The following is a 21,242-nucleotide window of genomic DNA, read 5'->3' as shown; positions in this document are numbered from 1 at the left end:
TGCAGACCTGAGAAAGACGTTTGTCTTGTTTCCATCAGGGTCCCCCATTTTCAATTCATATTCATATTGTCTCCATAGCTATAATATAGAATATACGATGGGTCCGCAAGTTAGGTTAGGGTTAGGGTTCAGGTTATGGTTAGTTTAAGGTCTCACGAAGCATTTCAGTCATGAGTAAAGTAAAGCACATTCTGGATAGAAATTCACTCTACATTCTCTACTGTTCACTAGTTTTACCATATTTAAATTACTGTGCTGAAGTCTGGGGAAACAATTATAAGTCTACACTACAACCACTTTTTATACTCCAAAAAAGGGCCATAAGGATAGTTCACATTGCAGGTTATCGTGATCACACTAACATATTGTTTTTGGAGTCAAAGACATTGAAGTTAAATTATCTTGTGGAATTTAAAACGGCACAATTAATGTATAAAGCAAAAAGTCATGCACTTCCAAGAAACATTCAAGAATTGTTCTTTGATAGGGAGGGGGGTTATAATCTGAGGGGAGAACACAATTTAAAAGTGCTAAACGTACGCACTACCATGAGAAGACACTGCATCTCGATATGTGGAGTGAAACTGTGGAACAGTCTAAATGTGGTGCTAAAGCAATGTCCAAACATGAGACAATTCAAACTGATGTATAAGGAAATTATGTTCACAAGGTACAGGGATGAGGAAGGGACTTGATATTCACGGGTGTTTACATTTTTATTTTGTTTTCTATTTTATTTCTTTCATGTTTTACATATATATTTTTTGTTTTTTGTTTTGCATATATATATATTTTTTTTGTTTTTTGTTTATTTTTTTACGTTTTAAAATAGTACACTCATTTGAGTAGTGGAAAAGGGGTAGGATTAAATAAGTGTATACTTCTTCCTACTCCTTTTCGAACATGTAGATTGAGTTGTTTTGCTTTTGTTATCAAATCAAAGGTAACAGTGTGGTTAAGGTTAGGATTTAGGTGAAGCTATCAGAAAAGTGTGTATTGGTGTCTTGAGGTGAAGGCACTTGACTCCCATATGAGCGCCCTGGGTTTGTTCCCCAGCAGAGGACATCTTTTTAAACATGTAATTGTGAGGATTGGTTCATTCCCCGCCACACGCTTCTTAAGGTACTGTGATGATTGGTCCATTCCCCGCCACACGCTTCAGGAGCGATTATCAATTCCATCACGCACCTGTCGTAGTTTGTGATTAGCGCTCCAGAGGCTTCATATACTGGGACCTTCTTTCAATCGTTGTCGGGTCGTTTTGAATACTACTGCTTCTGCCTGCCTTCCCCCCGTTGTTGTGCCTCGTCTACTTTCCCTCCAGGACATCTTTGGATCGCCACTGGTGAATATCTTGATCATCCGTTTGGAGCTGGGCCTCGTTGCCCGCTTTACGCGTTTGCGCTTTGGTGAGTTTTGGAACCAAACCTTTTTGGATTATCTGTTTTTTGTGTGTTTGGATAACACTGAAGAAGTACCGTTTTTGTTTTGCACTGGACTCAGCTAAATTGTGTGTTTGGATAACACTGAAGAAGTACCGTTTTGTTTTGTACTGGACTCAGCTAAATTGTGTGTTTGGATAACACTGAAGAAGTACCGTTTTGTTTTGTACTGGACTCAGCTAACTTGTGTGTAGTTTACACCGAAGATCAAGTCACTTGTATTTCATACTGGACTCAGCTAAGGGAGGACTGAACTGCACTGCCTCTGTGTACTGTTGTTGATCTCTCTCTCTCTCTCCGTTTCCACTCCGAGTTGGAGCTGGGAGTATCTGCAGAGCCGCAACGGCGTCTACGCCGATTCCCCACCTCTAACACCGGGAGGATCTGCAGAGCCGCAGACAACTCTGCCGAAGGCATTCTCCTTTTTGTTGTTCAGAATTGTTACTTGACTCTTTTTGATTTTGTAATAAATACGCCCTAGTGTTTGGCTAACTCTGAACTACCTGTCTGTGCCGTGCTGTTGAGGTCGGTTTCAAACCCTAACAGTAATAATATGTACTTATTTGTAAATAGGTAAATATATTACTCATGGCTATAACATAATGTAACATAATGTGTACCTTTTTCCTGTGGTCGATAAATACTTAATTTACATATTTTAAGCGAGATTGAGCTGCTTTAAAACAGGAAGCTATCAGTAGCTCTGGCCTGGATAATCCATGTGATACATATCACGACCTCTGGGCGGCGCTCTAACTATAGCTGTTAGCAGAGGCGGTCATGGTAGTGACATTAAACTGTTCCTCATTCTGATAACCCCCTGGGAACCCCTGCAAGGACCCCAGGGGGTCCCCACTCCCAGACCTCACGCTAGGAACCGTGCTACTAACTGCACTTCCCCACTGTGTCTACAGATGGTGTAATGGTTAGGACCACATGTACCACCGCTGGCCTGGGATCAGATCCCACCAGAACCTTCTCTCCTGTGTCCCCCTAACTTTCTCCCCCTCTGGGACCACATGTACCACCGCTGGCCTGGGATCAGATCCCACCAGAACCTTCTCTCCTGTGTCCCCCTAACTTTCTCCGCCTCTGGGACCACATGTACCACCGGGGGTCTAGGATCATATCCCACCAGAACCTTCTCTCCTGTGTCCCCCTAACTTTCTCTGCCTCTGGGACCACATGTACCACCGGGGGTCTAGGATCATATCCCACCAGAACCTTCTCTCCTGTGTCCCCCTAACTTTCTCCGCCTCTGGGACCACATGTACCACCACTGGTCTAGGATCAGATCCCTAGCTGTCTCCCTCTGCCTCAGTAGCTGAGAGGGAGGGAGGTGAGAAATATCTGATTTAAACATCCTACTTAAGAGGCCTATAGGGTTGGGGTGGGTGGGTGAGAGAGAGAGAGAGAGAGAGGGAGAGAGAGAGAGAGAGAGAGAGAGAGAGAGAGAGAGAGAGAGAGAGAGAGAGAGAGAGAGAGAGAGAGAGAGAGAGAGAGAGAGAGAGAGAGAGAGAGAGAGAGAGAGAGAGAGAGAGAGAGGGGGGACTCGGGGAGAGAGGGGGGAGAGAAAGGGAGAGGGGGGGCAGCCAGGCAAACATACATCGCAACGTTGCACTTCAACCTTCTAAAAGAAACGAATTCGCTGTCATTGATAATTTGGAGAAAACGGATCGTAGCTTTCCTTACTGAAGATCTGACAGTGCAGCGCCCACTGGCCTGCAGTTTCCCCAATCCACCAAAAGGTGGCGACACATGGCACCTTAATCAGAGCCAGGTGGCTCTCCAGTGCCAGGCGCACGCAAGAGTTCTCTGGAAGCGTGCGCTCCGAGCAGAGAGAGAGAGAGAGAGAAAGGGAGGGAGAGAGAGAGAGAGGAAAGTATTGGGACTTGGTGAGAGAAAAGGAGAGAGAGGGGGAGAGATAGAGAGAGAGGGAGGCAGAGAGGCGAAGAGAGAAATAACTTCTTCCACGTCTTCCACCAGAAGCGTTGCGTTACGCACTGTTTTCCAAACTCTTCTTCCCGAAATCACTACTTTTACGCGTGAGTCTCTGCGGCTCCAGTGGATGTTATTAAAAAGGGACTAACATTGAAACCGGAGGAATGCATGATCCAACTCGAGCGACACTGACCCAGGATCTGCGGAGATGTCAAGAAATCAACTTTCTCCGGATCTTCGTCTTTCTGCAGCTTCTTCTAGCGGAGACGCACGGAGCTGGTAAGTCCTATAGTTTACAGTCTCGATGATGATCATACTGTTCAATATCTCATACACGACCAGCTCCACATTTCATTTCCACACACACGCATCATCCGATCAATGATGTAACCTTTCACTATAATAACCCCCCCCCCCACACACACACACACGCTCTTTATTCGGCTTGTTTGTCTTTTGCGGAGACCTTTCCTTGTCATGCAAAATGCTCTTTGGCTCCTAGATGATCCTGCTATTGTGTTCTGAAGTATTTGCACCGTCGGAGACAATTCAGACACAGACTCTCAGTCCACTGCTGAAGACAATGGGGGGCTTCTGGGGTGGTCGTGATGGATAACTGTGTGAGGCTATGATCCCATTGTGTTTTAATCACTTCACATGTAAAGCTCTTTTTTTTACACGCAATACCATCATGTATGCATTTTTGTTTGTTTTTTACTTCAAAAGGGAATTTGTTTATGTTGACCTAGTATTTGACCCAGAAGAACATAGTTTGTGATACGCAGTGCTATTGCAGCTGGGATTGTTCTACCAATATTTATTTTCTTCACACCTTCGCCTCACAGGGAGATGGTGTATTATTGCTGTTGTTTTGGTTTGTTTTTGGCTCGTTTATTATGTTCTTCTACTGGTTAGGATCGCAGGAGAAACATCGCACCCGCTCTCTGTCTATTTGCTGATGTGACAACATCCCATAATGAGATAAACACGGACGACAAACATCATTATATCTGATGATCTCACGCCCTCTTCGTTGTTTTACGGTAGTTTTGTTGACTCATGTTAAGTGTATGTTTGCATGGTTTGTATGTGTGTTGACTTGACTGCAGACACTTTATATATATTTATTTATATTTATTGATTGATTGATTGATTGATTGATTGAAAAGTTTATTAACAGATTGCAGAATGGGTACAGTACAGTACATCTCAATACATACAATTGTTAAGGGGATGCAGACCAGAGAAAGACTTTCGTCTTGTTTCCACCAGGGTCCCCCATTTTCAATTCATCATAACATATATGACATACATGACATACAGATAGACAGTACTGCTACATCTATACATTTATGACATATCAGATTTGCAAATACAGTACTGTTTGTGATACAAAAGTGTCCAGAAAAGGAGTGTATATACATTTGGCGTAGAAACTGTACATTGGAGGAGGTTGGTGGGGTGGGGTTGGGTGGGTTGGGTGAGGGCTGTACATTGGAGGTGGGGGGGGGGGGGGGGTTGGGTAGGGGACACACACACATTTTACACTGTACATTGGAATGTTGACAAAGCCTTACTTGGTCATTTACTGTACAACTAGGTTAGGACATTTGTAGGGGCCAGTTTCGAATTGCAGTCTCACGTAGGTGTTTTTTGAGAGTGTTTTTGAAGGTGGGTAGTGATTCACATTCCTTTACAGCTTTAGGCAGGGCGTTCCACATTGATGTGGCATAATTGCGAAACGTGTTTAGTCCCTTGTTTGAGCCGAATCTGGGTTTTACATGATTTGTGTAGCGTCTGCTATTAATGACTCACCAACCGCAGTTGTTTTTTCTCTAGTTGGGTTTATTTATCACCGAAATAACCAGGGGTGTAAAAGTATTTGAGTAATTGTACTTCGATCGTTACAATACTTAAGTACTGTTTTGGGGGATTTGTACTTTACTACATTTCAGAGGAAAAAAACATACTCTTTACTCCTTACATTCAAAATGCAGACCTACAAAGTACAAATCTCGCAGGTCCAACCATTTTAATTAGTATATTTGTTTCTCTGGCCGAACTAACGTTAACGTTATTAATTTATTAATCCTGCTGCCGCACTTTATAAACAGCCAATCAAATCCCCATCAATGGTAAATTAACCCGCCCATACCCATGCTGATTGGTCCTTGTGTGAGTGTATGCTTGGTTTCATTCCAGCCTTGCCTAAACACCAGCTGATGATTTCACTAATTGGCTCACCTCTTCAACTACATAACTCACCTGGTGCAATGTGTAGTTAAAATGAAAACTTGGCCCACGATGGAATGAGTTTGAGACCCCTGGTCTATCCCCTTGCAATAAAAAAAAAAGTTGTACTTTAACTTTTTAGTACTTAAGTACATTTCAAAGTAGGAACTTTTTTTTACTTTTACTCAAGTGTTTTTAGCCAGATACTCTGACTTTTACTCGAGTACGATTTTGAGACGGTACCCATACTTTCACTTAAGTATAATTTCTGGGTACTTTTTACACCCCTGTGTGCATCACCTCTGCAGTACATTCATAGACTGAACTCAAACCCTCGGTTGGTCAGCCCTTGCCCCCTCCCCTCCACCAACCCGCAGGCTCGCGTGAACAACAGCGTCACCTGCCAGCCCCGGGTTGGTAGAGAGCAGAGTGACAGCCTGGCTGACCAATGACCTTGATACTAGGGTCGCTACATTACCCCCCCCCCCCACAACAAAGTCCCTCGCCCAGAGGGATGAACAAAATCTCCCGCTAAAGACTCGCTAAGCATCACACATTTCTCACCCCAATACCCGCTAAACAACACACATTTCTCACCCCAAGACCCGCTAAACATCCACTAATACCCCCAACACATCCCATGCACAAAAAAACATCAACAACCACAAACCCCATTAAAGGTTGGGACCAGCTACAAACCCAACTCCTGTACTCTCAACCCCACAACATGGCCACAAGATTAACACATCACATCGTTTTTCTCTTTCTTTTATTTTTTTTTTTATCTCAAAAACCATTTGGTGCAAAAACTTAGGACCGATTCAGAAAAACATCTGCCGTTTCCCCAAAACTCATTGCAGCTGCAGCGTAAAAAGAATGGAAAAGAACTGTCTGCAGGCAATCGGTGGTAAATCTGGTGGAATGCGTGGTGCAAGCTTGCGACGATCGTCGAGTCAAATCTGTTTCTTATCGCTCAGATCTTTGATGTTTCGTCTTGTTGTTGACAAAAAAAAACGGCCGATGGTAAAGAGATGGTAGGTTGCTAGTGGGCGGGTTGTTCCTACTCAGCCCCGCCCTGCTGGGCCTCAGGAGCGGACGTTTTCACAGCGGATGGTTCGCCTCCTGCCTCAGCCTCCGTGCCGCCCTCTGGGCCAGGCTTGTCGCCGGCCGGCCTGTGGGCGTCTGCGGTGGTAGTTGAAGTTGCGGCGGTAACGGCACTGACGGGGCTCCTGGTTCGGGGCCGCCCTCACCTCCCTGGTTCTCCTTGTCCTCCCCTCCGTCCGGCACCGGTTTGGGGACGGGGTGGACCCCTTGGTCGGAAGCCTCTGTAGTAGTTCTGTCTCACTAGTTTGTTGCCCTGGTCTGGACCTCCCTGGTTCTGTTCACCTTCGCCCTCCAAAGTATGGCGGGTAGCGCTGTCTGCCTGGGTAGGAGGGCCTGCGCTGCTGTGGCGGCATGCATAGTTTAATGAGTTGAGACGTTTTAATAAAGAAAAAAATAAAGTCAGTCTCTTTCTCTCTTGTTCTTTCGCTCTCTCTCTCTCTCTCTCCTCTGTTTGTTGATGTATTTCTTGCTTGCCAGGTGCAATATAACAATTACCCCTCCTGGGAATTTCAAAGCAGCAGGATTCTAGAACTGAAATAACCTGAACTTCTGAGAAATGTTACAAAACTGGCTCCTGACAGGATCCAGCGAGCCGGTGTGTGAAATAAGCACGTCGTCTCTCTGGCCGCGCGCGTCTCTGGTCCTGTACACCGTGGCGTGGGACATGTGTCCATGTTTCTCTTTCATGACTCGTGTGTGGAGAGTAGAGAGCAGACTGTTCCTCCCTGATGGATGGTGTGTGGAGGAGGATCTTGTCTGGATCAGCGTGGTCCTCCCTCTCTGCACCCGAGCGTTATTTACAGGACAGAGGTCTACAGGGGGAGAGGCCGCACCAGGGAACGCTCTCATCCTGAGGTCCTCTGAGGTGTCGTCCGCTTATTCTCTCTCTCTCTCTCTCTCTCTCTCTCTCTCTCTCTCTCTCTCTCTCTCTCTCTCTCTCTCTCTCTCTCTCTCTCTCTCAATTCAATTCAAATGGCTTTATTGGCATGACGTACTTCTACATGTTGCCAAAGCAAATGATTAATATTAAACATGGATTACAAAACAGATATCAAAGTACATACAAAATATCATCATAAAATAAAACATCAAATATTACAGCATATAAAACAGTAACTACTGGATTGTCAAGAGAGGTACTGTCTCTCTCTCTCTCTCTCTCACACACACTTTCTCTCTCCTCTCACACACACACACATTCTCTCTCTCTCTTTCTCTCACACACACACTTTTTCTCTCCTCTCTCTCACACACACACATTCTCTCTCACACACACTTTCTCGCTCTCTCTCACACACTCTTTATCTCTCTCTCTCAAACACACACATTCTCTCTCACTCTCTCTAAAATAACTTAGAATAAATAAACTCCCCTCTCTCTGGTTCATCTACCAGAACCACCCCTCTTAGGTGATCAGTCGATTAATTGGTCAGTTTTAGTCGACTAGTGGTTTATAAGCCTGTTGTAACTATGTAATGTCATATCTGGAATAAGGAGTGGGAATGCCCTTCACACAGAAATACACCCTGAAAACTGCAATTCTCAGATTCACATTAGATTTGATGACTATGATGGTCAAACTTGTCATTACATCATGAATACAGTCTCTCTCAGACGGAAATAAATCCACGGATACATTTTTTCCCCCGATAGTGAATTTGTCAATCAACATGTTTTAACCCGGGATGCAGAAAGAATGTCGTTGTGGAAATGAATAAACAATGAAAACTGAAGATGAAAAGCCTCCTTCAGACTCAATTTGCATCTTACTACTGTCATGCAAAACATGTTGTGTTATCAGTGGGTTTCATCTGGTTTGACAGGAACATTTACCACCAACCCACTTCTCTCTCTCTCTCACACTCTCTCTCTGTCTCCCACTTATCTCTCTCTCACACACTCTCTCTCTGTCTCCCACTCTCTCTCCCTGTCTCTCTCTCTCCCTGTCTCTCTCTCTCCCTGTCTCTCACTCTCTCCCTGTCTCCCACTCTCTCTCCCTGTCTCCCACTCTCTCTCCCTGTCTCTCTCTCTCCCTGTCTCTCACTCTCTCCCTGTCTCCCACTCTCTCTCCCTGTCTCCCACTCTGTCTCTCTCTCTCCCTGTCTCTCTCTCTCTCTCACTCTCTCTCCCTGTCTCTCCCTCCCTCTCTCTCTCACTCCCCCTCTCTCCTTGAAGGTTAGGGTCAGACACACATATTCACACATGCGCACACTTTTTTCTCTCTCCCTGTCTCTCACTTCCTCCCTCTCTCACTTCCTCTGTCTCTCACTTCCTCTCACTCTATCGCCCTGTCTCTATCTTTCCCTGTCTCTCTCTCTCCCTCTCTATCTCACTCCCTCTCTCCTTGTCTCTCACTCTCTCTCCATGTCTCTCACTCTCTCTCCCTGTCTCTCACTATATCTCTCTCTCACTCCCCCTCTCTCCCTGAAGGTTAGGGTCAGACAGGGGGTAGTGCAGGTCGTCTGGATCCCGGTTCCTCCCGGGCAGCGTGTGTTGAAGCGTCCTTGAGCGAGACACTTGGCCCCTAATGGCGCCCCGACAAGCTGCACTGTGCCTTGCTCTGTCTGTGTGAGTGAATGGAGGAATGTGAGGCATACGTTGCAAAGCGCTCTGGATAGAAGCCCTATATTAATGCAGTCTACCATATACTTTCTCCAAAGATGGAGTTTTCAGAGGTAAGGATCTAAACTGGGGCGACAGTGGCTCGGGAGGTAGAACAGTCTCCTGGTAATCCAGAGGTTCCCGGTCCGAAATGGATTTTCGCTTTTTTTTGGTCTGTTTACTAAAATGTCTTTCAAAGACTAATTTCTGAACTGATTGTTATACAATTTGGACCTATACTACATAGGACTTCAGGCTATGGAACCGCAGTGTTTTCCAGCTCATACCTCTATGCTGGAATAATGGAATATGGAATCTTGCAACCACTAAAGAAAAATGTGCGTACACAAGTTCAAGTTCAAACCTCTGTTACTCTATTTCATTAGCACTAAAAATGATGCTCCTTTTTTGCATTAGTAACTAACTTCAGAATGTTATCTTTCAAAAGAGACCAGGCGCATGCATGTGCTATGAGTATAAAGCTAAGCTTAGCAAAAAAAGTATGCAGTCCTCAAGTTCAAGTAAAATAATCTCCACTTTTCTGCCTGCCTGTTAAGAGGTTAATCAAACACAGTCAAATAGCTTTAGCTCCCCGCTGGACAATGGCCAGGGGCATTTATTTACGCAAATAAGAAAAACAACTAAATCATACTGGCTCCCATTGGAGCACTTAACTACCGTCCAGTCCCCCACTAGGCCGGGCCTCTGTCCGGCTTACCGGTTGTCTACTCACTGTTTTAGGCCATGGTTACACTGTGGTAAAACAGCAACGTTGTATTTTCGAATGATTACGTTTGCATGTCCAAGTTAAAAAGAAACACGGTTTTGGCAGGAAAACGCGTTTTCCTAGTGGCAACGCTGAAAGGGTGTTTTCCTTTTGGAAACTCGCCGAAACTCGCCGACAATGGTGCCATGTAATTTGCGCGATACAGAGCCGTTTCTTGCCCAACGCCCATGCGCAGTAGTAAACACAGACGCCAAATTTTCCTCTGGCTGGACCTATATACAGGATATCAGCTGCGTCCTCCTCAGATTGCCTGTAGCTGCGGCTAAACTAAGATCATGTGTTGTCAAGTTATTGTTATAAGGATGCAGTCCAAACTACAACAGTCTGCATTCCCTTAACAATTGAGCCGTATTGTATTGTACTCATTCTGCAATCTGTTAAATAACGTTTACATCCATTCATTCTGCTAGCATTAACGTTACTACGCTGCTAGCCACAATGCTATACTGTTATAATGGCATATCCCAATCACGTTAGCACGTAAGCTAACAAAATCGGCGATATTTCTGTGAGACTAAACTCCGCTCTTGGTGGTCAATTGTGTTGATGTTAGTTTTGTTTCCTCAACAAATCATCAACAAATGAGGCAGAACACACAGTGAATGTATCCGTTTTTGTTTATTGCACTTTATTTCTTGCTGAAAAATAAATGCTATGCTGCTAAATGGCTCATGCGAGGTATAAAGATGGTGGCTTTCTGAGATTTTGAGCAGGATGTGGAGTGACTCGTTCAACCTTTCTGATTGGTTGAAAATGGCCTTCATGTTTGAACTACATCGCCACCTACTGCTTTGGCATTGTACTACATGTATATAGTAGACGAGACAAAACGACGTCTAACTTAACTCTAACTTGCCTGCCAATAAGCAGCGTTCTGAAAAGCAAAATGAAACGGCCCTAATGTAACCGCAGCCTTAGATGTCTCCCAACAGCTCTCTCACTCTCCATTCCAAGACACACTCTGAGGTTCTTTATCCATCCTCTTTGAGAGGCATGCTGATTGCTTAATTGGGAGACAGCTGGGTGTGTGGGCCTGCCTATCTGAAGCTGTCAGTCCTCTTCTCTCCATTGGGAGGAGCCAACAGGCAGGAACATAGAAGCCATCAATCACCATTCCCCTCAGCCCCTTACAATGGGTAAAATGTGAGGAATAAATTGTAAAGCGCTTTGGATAAAAGCGCTATATAAATGCTACCATTTATATGAATTCAGTCTACCATATACTTTCTCTTCAGGGGTAAGTATCTAAACTATTTTACATCAACATTATCTCATTCATGGCCGGATTAGGCGGCTCCAGGGAAATAAAGTATTATGCCCCCCCCCCATCTCTCAGGAGACTCGGGGGGGGGTCCTGATGGTCTGGGGCCCTGAGGCGTTTGTCCGGTATGCCTGGTCAGTTATCCAGGCATGATCTCATCAGTCTGTAATTGACACAATAAAAGGATTCAGCCTACCTCCAATGACATCACCGGGGGTCAAAATCACAGTCAATAACTCCCTCAAAACCAAGGCTGTGTACAAGGTTTAAGGTTCACGTGTGGGAATATGAGCGGAATAAATCATTATTATTTTTAGGCGGAGTGCCCCTTTAATAGCCGTCAGGGAGTCTATAAATCATGCCGGGAGGAACCGTCTCGGTGAGACTAGGCTGTTGACACTGAAGGCACTTTACCTCCTGAAAAAGCCCTCAAGTCTTCACCTCCAGCCTGGCTGTGTGGGAGGAGCCCGTCTGCGTCCAGACTGAGCCCTCTACAGACGGGAGCCGGGGCTGGGAGTCGGGCTGCTTAACCTTTTCACTAACTACCACACTACACAGGCGTAAGGGGGTTAACCTTCTGTAGTGTGGTGGTGAAAGGGTTAACCGTCTGTATTGTCGCAGTGAAAGGGTTAACCGCTTGGTAGTGCGGCAGTGAAAGTGTTAATCACCATCACTTTGATATTGAAATCACGATGAGTAAACACGCAATTTACTCATTGATCTGAGAACATCATAATATGACGACGACCTTCACCTTTCTTCTCGACCAAAATGCCGCCTTTCTGTCATCTTCTATAAGTGACCAAAGACGTTTGGAAATAACAGGAGAAACGCGCCGTGGCTCCTCCCTCTCGACACCAGCTTGGTAACTGGTGAGTAACTCCTAACTCACTCCTTTTTTTTTTATCCACTTTTTCTCCCATTTTCTATATTTTCTCCCATCCCAATTTCGTATCATCCAATTCAACCCTCCCCTGTCACGAACGCTGTTTCTTGCCTCCCACAAGCCGACTGCAATGTGGACTAAGTCATACATAGCACAAGTCCCCTCCGGTACTTGAGGTAACAGCAGTCGCATCTTTTCACCTGCGCAGCTCGATCTCTCAGTGGCGAGGAGTAACGCGTGGGAGGCTCACGCTGCCCCCGACACTTCCTGATTCTACTGCGCAGGCGCACCAACCGACCTGTAGGAGTCGCTGTCCACAACGCCCGATCCCCACCCATCAGTTTCCCACCCCCTAATACGGCCAATGTGTATTAGTATGAACGACCAGCTAAACTGAAAGCAATGTGGAGCGCTGGGCTCGAACAGGCGAGCCCAGCGTCTCCGCATTCGTGGCGAGCGCCTTGCCCACTACGCCACGTAGCCGCCCACTCCTAACTCACTCCTAACTAACTCCTCACTCACAACTAACTCCTCACTCACAACTAACTCCTAACTAACTCCTCACTCACAACTAACTCCTAACTTCACAAATTATTTTATGACAGGGAGACATCGAGAGGCTTCGTCTCTGACTTTTATCGGCACTTACTTATGTCCTCATATAAGGACCTGCCCCTAGACACGATTTGGAGAAAGGATATCCCTGAGTTGGATATAGATTTTGATTGGGATGCAGTCTGGGAAAATGTTAGGCTATCATCACGCAACCCAGATCACCAACAGATTCATCTAAATTTTGTTCATAGGACTTATTTGACCCCCAGGCGATTGAACCTAATGGGCCTCAGACCTGACTCTCGATGTACCTTGTGTCCAAACGGTGCCATTGTCCACTTGTGTTTTTTATTTTTTATTTATTTTTTGTTATTATTATTGTTATTATTATTTTTTCTCTTCTCTTGTAATTTTAATGATGTATATTTTCGGGGCCCCCTTTGGCTGTGGGTCTGGTGGCCGTGGGCTCTGACTGGGGGGGGCCGTGGTTGGGGGGTCTCTGCGGGTTGAAGCATTAAAGTGGCGTGGTGCTTTGGCCCGTGGGGGCGCCGGACTCCGGGTCCTTCGGGGTTGGGGTTCGCAGCTGCCGGGCCTGGGGATGGAGGGGGCTCAGGAAGCCTTATACTTTGTGACAGCTTATTTGAACTAGATATGTAGGCAAATGTATATTCTGTCTAATTTATTGTCTGATCATTTTGGTTAGTTTATGTTTTGGATGTCTTTTACGTATTATTGTTATTATTGTGTTGTGAGTTGTGATGTTTCATGTTTGAAAAATGGAAAATAAAAAAATGTGATCACAAAAAAACAACTACACTCCTAACTCACTCCTAACTCAGCCTTCAAGTGTCTGAAACGTCCCTTCAAAGCTCCTGGCAGACACTGAACAACGTGGTGGGAATGTTATTTGCAGATGTATGACTAACGGTGTGTGTGTGTGTGTGTGTGCGTGCGTGGCGGAGGCCTGCTTTCTTCGGACACTTTGAGTCCTTTCTCTGAGGCGTGTGAGAAGTGAAAGAAAGTCACACACACCTTCAGTGAATCAGCGCTCGGTCATAAATCGCACGCCGTGAGTCTCTGCTCTGCGTCTCTGATGGAACGCCTCGCTGTGTGTAAACCGTGAGTCTCTGATGGAAGTCGAACGCCTCGCTGTGTGTAAACCGTGAGTCTCTGATGGAAGTGGAACGCCTCGCTGTGTGTAAACCGTGCCACTGCTTCGCCAATTACCAGCCTCCCATTCATCACAGAACCAACACACGTGTGTGTGTGTGCGTGCGTGCGTGCCAAGGTTTTCTGTGCTTTGCTGCGGTGCCACAGGGCGAGCTGTTACGAAAATATGTTGTACGCTAATTGTTTAATTGGTGTATATTTAATTGTTTAATTGGTGTGTATTTAATTGTTAAATTGGTGTATATTTAGTGGACGATTTGTTTGGATTTAAGGAAGTGGAGTATTAGGGCTGGGAGGTATACTGAATATGAAGGTAAATGGAATAAATGGGGGGGGGGGGGGGGGGCGACAGTGGCTGAGGAGGTAGAGCGGTCGTCTGGTAGTTGGAAGGTTCCCGGTTAGATTCCAGCTCATCCCGCCAGTGTGTCGAAGTGTCCTTGAGCAAGACACTTAACCAGCGTTTCCGTTAGCCGGTAATTACCGGTATTTGACCGGCAAAATATGTTGAAGTCCGAATATTTAAATATCTCCGGTCTTAATGTCCGGTGAAAATAATTCCTCTAAGCACAATTTTATTATTTGAATTGTATTAAAATCGGCTAAAATTAAATAGCCTATGCGATGAACGAAACAATAATTCCATTTTCAGTTTAATTGTTGCTTCACTCTGATAGGATGGCGCCGCTCAGATGTGAAACTTATTTTTCTTTTTTTTGAGCCTGCGCGCTCTGGCCACCATAACGACAAACAGGTATACGAGGAAGAGAGAGAGATGGCGAAACAAGCTAAGCTTAGTAAATATTTCATGAAACCAAGCACAAGCAGGTCTAATAATGACAACGAAGATGAGTCTTCTGAACTTGAAGTCACAGAGACCGCTGACGCTCCGTGGTGGCTCCCGCGGAAAAGAAACAAAAATGTCGAGCGTACTTTTACTATTAATTTATTGATTGAACCACAAAGAGCATCCCCAGTCTGCTGCTACCATTGCGAGCCTCGCCTGTTCCAATGGGGATCTATTAAAGTCGAACCAGCAACTAAAGTCGCTGTTCTCGCAGCCGTCGCAGGTACAAAACGGATAGGCACAAACAACGAGAGACGGGGTGAGTGAGTGTTGACATTTTTAATCATATGCAACTGTTGGTTGACTGCCGTGTCACATAGTAATGCATATTATTGATTATAACTAAATGTAGGCTATAACCTATAATGAAATTAACAAATGCGTTACACGCATGTGGCTCCACTGGCTCGTCCTCTCTGCATGTGGCGACGAGCTAGCAAACGAGGCAATGTGATGATCAACTACAGTTTGCTGTGTGTGAAGTTGAACATTATGATATGTGTGACGTGTCTGATACAACGAGGTGAAGCGATGTCTACTCGAGATTCATTTGGGGGTGCGTGTGACAGCTGCTGCAGCGCAAGCCTGCGGGGCGGGAGCTTGATGCTGGTAGCGTATCGCACTAATTTGAGAGGCGAGAGATAGTAATTTGATTCTGCAAATCAATTTCTCATTCTTCGCTTGATGTAATTAATACACATGTCCAATTATAATGGAATTCGTTAGCTCATAAAAATGTGATTATAATAGACTGCTGTTTAAAACTCTGACCGGAATATCTCGAATATGTCCGGTGATAGAAATCTTGCAGGACACCCAGACCGGCACGAATATGTTCTAACGGAAACGCTGCACTTAACCCCTAACTGCTCCTGATGAGCAGGTTGGCACCTTGCATGGTCGCCTCCACCGTCGGTGTGTGAACTGCAGCTCTACACCACACCAGACTGCAGCTCTACACCACACCAGACTGCAGCTCTGCACCACACCAGACTGCAGCTCTGCACCTCACCAGACTGCAGCTCTGCACCACACCAGACTGCAGCTCTACACCAGACTGCAGCTCTGCACCACACCAGACTGCAGCTCTGCACCACACCAGACTGCAGCTCTACACCACACCAGACTGCAGCTCTACACCACACCAGACTGCAGCTCTGCACCACACCAGACTGCAGCTCTGCACCAGACTGCAGCTCTACACCAGACTGCAGCTCTGCACCACACCAGACTGCAGCTCTGCACCACACCAGACTGCTGCTCTACACCAGACTACAGCTCTGCACCACACCAGACTGCTGCTCTACACCAGACTGCAGCTCTGCACCACACCAGACTGCTGCTCTACACCAGACTACAGCTCTGCACCACACCAGACTGCTGCTCTACACCAGACTACAGCTCTGCACCACACCAGACTACAGCTCTGCACCACACCAGACTGCTGCTCTACACCAGACTACAGCTCTGCACCACACCAGACTGCAGCTCTGCACCACACCAGACTGCAGCTCTGCACCACACCAGACTGCAGCTCTGCACCACGCTGCTTATTTCCGTACTTAAGAATGTATAAATGTTACATAGGATTTCGTTAATGTCTATTTTGTAGACAAATGTTTCTTGCACTTTTTCTTTGGCCAGGTTATTGTCATTTTGCTACTGTGGTTTTAGTTGAAACGGTAGTTTATCCTGTGCTGAAAAGTCTCCATTCCAATAGAGAGAGTATATATTTGTGTTTATTTTATTATTGTTTCACTGCCTTTTATTTATTACGTTTCCACAGTTCTTTCCTCATGTTAAAAGGATGACACAAAAAGCCAGACCGAGGGCTTGTTTCAGTTTTATAATAAACAATCAAACTGAGCTATTTTTTTGCCTGCCTATTTGTTTGGTGTAAACTTAAAAAAGAAAAAAAAAAAAAAAAGTAGTGCCGATGTAGCTAGCTATTTTTGCCATGTTCTTGTAGTGTAGCTTGCTACATTTCTCTGGGGATAGCTTCCATTGTAGTTTAGCTATATTTAATCGAGAGTAACTTGTAGTGTAGCTTGCTACATTTTCCAAGTAGCTTGCCCATCACTGCACAACAGCATATATAAAAATTTACTTTCTGTATTGTATTCAACACTTACTCTCTCCTCTGCTCTGCTCTAATCTGCTCTGCTCTGTTCTACTCTATAATCTGCTCTGCTCTTTTCTACTCTACTCTACTCTACTCTACTCTACTCTACTCTACTCTACTCTACTCTACTCTACTCTACTCTGCTCTACTCTGTTCTACTCTACTCTACTCTAATCTGCTCTGCTCTATGTTCTACTCTACTCTGTTCTACTCTTCTTTATTCTATGCTGTTTTGCTGTAATTTGGCTGTTTAAGTGAAACAAGGTGCAGATGACAGTGTGGTCTAACAGCATTAATAGAATAAGCCACCAGCTCCTCCAGGGGTCTTGACTAAGTGAAAGTACAGCATCTCAGGAGGAAACACTCTGCGTCAGAAGAGCTCTAAATTCCCACACGACTCACTGTTCATTGAGATCGCACGTCGCCGCCGCCCTCCCCCCAACCTCGCTGACCAGACTCACTTTTTTTAGTACACAGTACGGTAGGAAATACCAGCTTATTAAAAAAGGATCTAAATTTCACTGCGACCGACCACTTCTCTCTGGCTGAGATCCTTATCAAACGACTCCCTGGACCTCCGTCAGTAAAGCCGGTTCCCAGCGTGTGAACGTGAGGAGGGGAGAGCAGGCAGCCGGGATGAAACATGGCTTTTTAAATCCCCCAGTAAACGTGTGAGTGTAAATCTCTTAAAGCCTGTTTGCGTTGCATTAAGGACCTGAGAAATCCCTGCTGAATGCCCCCCCCCACCCCCCCCCACCCCCCTCCCTCACATCCCACAATTAGGTCTTTGTACGCTCCGTGCTCCCAAGCTAATAAAGAGCAAACTTTTATAGGCTTCTCAGCCAAAAAGATTAATATTTATGTTTAAAAAAAAAAAAATATATATATATATATACGTGCAACTTATCAGTCATCGTCGGAGGTTCAGTGTCAGATTTCTCTCTGTGAAGAAGGAGATCTTTTATGCATTGATAAGTTGGCCACAGCAGATCCATTGGACTTGGGACGTTTCCCTCGCTGAGAGTCACGACCAGAGAATAGAGGCTGATGACGGACAAGCGGCGCTGGGAGCTCGTTAAAACACCGTCCTCTGGGGTTATTTGTGGGGACGCGGCAATACCAGCGTGAGGCTAATTACTTTTTGGCTCCTATCGGATTTGACTGGCAGGTCATTTTTGGCTGCCTTGTGTGTTGACTAAACACTGTACTGACTGGACAGAGAGAGAGTAGAGAGTTGGATGTCATACAGTGAGGTGAACACTACACACGGCTGTTGTTCTGTTTAGGGTCTGACTGATGAAGGTCTGAAGATATTAATATTTAAAGGTCGAGCTAAAGTTCACTAATGTTAGCTGTATTAGCTAGCTAGCTTAGCTGGTTGCTGACCCCTTAGCTAAAGTTCACCAATGTTAGCTGTATTAGCTACCTAGCTTATCTGGTTGATGACCCCTTAGCTAAAGTTCACTAATTCTTTTTCTCTTTATTGTTCTTGTTCTCTCTCTCTCTCTCTCTCTTTCTCCCTCCGTCTCTCACTCCCCCTCTGTCTCTCCCTCTCCTCTCTCTCTCTCTCTCTCTCTCTCTCTCCCTCCCTCTCCCCCCCCCCCCCCCCCCCCCAACATTCTTGCTAAAATGCGTTAGATTCATTCTACAGAGCTGTTATCTAATGCAGAAAGCGTCTGGCCTGCAGACTGTCCTGCGCTGCCAATAATCTTTTTACGTAAAGATCTCCAACTCCCTATTCCCTCGATGGAAAGTTAGCAGCGCCCTCTAGCGCCAGCAAGTGGAATAATGTTAAAAAAAGATTTTGAGGCTACGTAGCAAAATAAAAAAAGGTGATTCATTAAGAGGAGTTCTAACCTAGATGTCTTCATGTGACAATGAGGAGCTCTAACCTAGATGTCTTCATGTGACAATGAGGAGGTCTAACCTATGTATCTTCATGTGACAATGAGGATGTCTAACCTAGATGTTTTCATGTCCTGAACTGACCAGTCACCGCTGATGGCGAAAATGATTGACCACCGTTGTAGTCAAAAACCACCATCTGCTCCGAAAGCGATCCCATACGAGCGCTGGCAGTGGACGAAGGTGACACAAGAAGATGAAGAAGTCCATTGTTTTGAGACTTTTGACTAGAGCATCGAAATGAATGACAGCGGATGGCCATTTTGGATAATCATGCCAAATCTTTACTGGTACACACATTACAAAAACCTTTGTAAAACATACATTTCCTGTGGGATCTTTATATACTCTGGCCCAGTACTACATAAGACTTCAGGCTATGGAACCATTATGTTTTCCAGCTCCTACCTCTCAGCTGGAACTTAAAAACATGCATCTGGCAACCAGTAAAAAGAAATGCGAGTACACAAAACTTTTACTTCAGTGTGTTCAAACCTCTGTTACTCTATTTCACTAGCACTCAAAGTGATTATTCTTTATTCATTGTGTAAGAAACATCATAATGTTACCTTTCAAAAGAGACCAGACTCATGCATGTGGTATAAGTATAAATCAATTGCAAATAACTTGCAAAAAAATAAAGAAATAGCCCCATTTTTGCCCGATGCTTAACCCTTTGGGTGCCGGAAACATAGAGCTACGTTTTTCTCACAGTATTTATTTTATTCGCTATTGCCATTCATAATTCAGCGGGGCACCTTGTGCATACTGTTCTGAGTGTCTGAGATTGCAGACGGTCTTATACCGCCCTCTAACACCGTCGGCCGATATTGCACTCCATTAGAAACTATGCCGTTTCTTTTCTCTACCGAGTTGCGGCGTGGGGGCAGGTCCTAAACACTCCGGCAAAACACAACAAAGCTTGTAGGGATGGCTTGGACAACTGACACCGCCCGCCCGTTCATGTGCAATGCCCAATAACGTTGGAGACAGGATCGCTGTGTATAACTGGAATGGCGATCAGATAATTGGATTATTTTTTTTGCATTACATCAGAGACCAGGGAAGGACTCTATATATCCAATCTTGCGTTGATCTGATATTTTTTTCTCCCACGATTGAAGCTGTCTGTGTGTGGCTGTTTACCGTTGGGTGCAGGAGAGGGGGGGGGGGGAGCGCCGCGCTCCCGGGCCCATTTCATGTATGCACGAGTAGGGATGGGTACCGAATTCGGTACTTTTGAGGCACCGAACCGAAACACGTCGGTACTACCGAGTATCGAATCAAGTGAGAAACCGAAAAAAACATAAAATAAAAATAAAATGATTTTTTTTTTTTACTCTTTTTTTTTTTTTTTTTTTTTTACTTTTTTCTTTTCATGTCAACGTTCACACGCATAATATATGCTTACCTAGGATTTGACTTGATTCAACAACAAAGCAGTCGGAGCAATGACAAGCCGAAAACTGTCGAAATTGTAGTTATTTGAAGTTTGGATTTTTTTTTTTTACGACTGAGGTACGACTGAGTACAGAAAAAAGGTACCGTTGGGTACCGGTATCGATTCATAGGTACCGGTACCGGTATCGGTTCAAATGTGAAAGGTACCCATCCCTATGCACGAGGAGACATAATAATGATGATCTAGCGTTGATTTCAGGAAGATTCGATAATCAGGCGAAAAATTACAACGTGATAAGTAGATTCCACTAAAACACAAATTTTGCATCTTTTTCCTGGAATTACTCAGAAGTACCCAAACTATATTCATATTCAAAACGGTATAAAACGGAAATGTACGGATGAAAAAATTATCAGTTTTTTGCACGTTGACCAGAAGCAACTCACTGACAATCGACGGTGTTATTAGACCCATAGCTATAATATAAAATATAGGTTTAGCTCTACAAACAAGGTGATCGTTTACATGGGGTTAATGGACGGCAAGGCCAGATGCACTTCCCGGAAGGGGCGTGGCACTCAATGTGTTAAGAGGTTAATCAAAAATAGTTCTTCTAGGGGGGGTGGAACGCTTCACAAAATCCACGGTTCAGTTCGTATCACGGTTTTGGGGTGACGGTTTTCGGTTCGGTATACGTTGTTTTTTATTTAAAAAATTTAACACTCTAAAAATACCATGCATAAGATATATAGCCTAAAAAGAATCCAACTTTTCAGTTATTCTCAAGGACGTAGTCATGCAAAAACTGAAAGAATGAGGCAGTTTGACATCAGCCACATTATTTTGACAGTGACCGGTTAGAGCTAGGAGAGATTTTGGTACAGCAAGAGAGGAGGCATTGCTGATTTAAACATGCTTCTCATTTATTTGGTAAAAAAAAAAAGTTTACAGCGGTTTGCCTTAAATAATGTTTGGCACACAAAGAACGAA

At 44.8% G+C, this 21,242-nt stretch overlaps 1 protein-coding gene across 1 annotated transcript in view; it reads left to right on the top strand.

Annotated features, from left to right (window-relative positions):
- The first annotated feature begins 3,367 nt into the window (after nt 1-3,367).
- The window catches only part of ror1 (receptor tyrosine kinase-like orphan receptor 1), a 275,320-nt gene continuing 257,445 nt past the window's right edge, over nt 3,368-21,242 (top strand). The window contains 1 exon segment of the mRNA XM_084309728.1: nt 3,368-3,662. Within this exon segment, the coding sequence (XP_084165854.1) occupies nt 3,548-3,662 (115 nt within the window). The 5' untranslated portion in view covers nt 3,368-3,547.

The sequence above is a fragment of the Notolepis coatsorum genome (genome assembly GCF_963971535.1).
Source record: "Notolepis coatsorum genome assembly, chromosome: 3".
Lineage (NCBI taxonomy): Eukaryota > Metazoa > Chordata > Actinopteri > Aulopiformes > Paralepididae > Notolepis > Notolepis coatsorum.
This window is presented reverse-complemented; position numbering and strand designations above follow the sequence as displayed.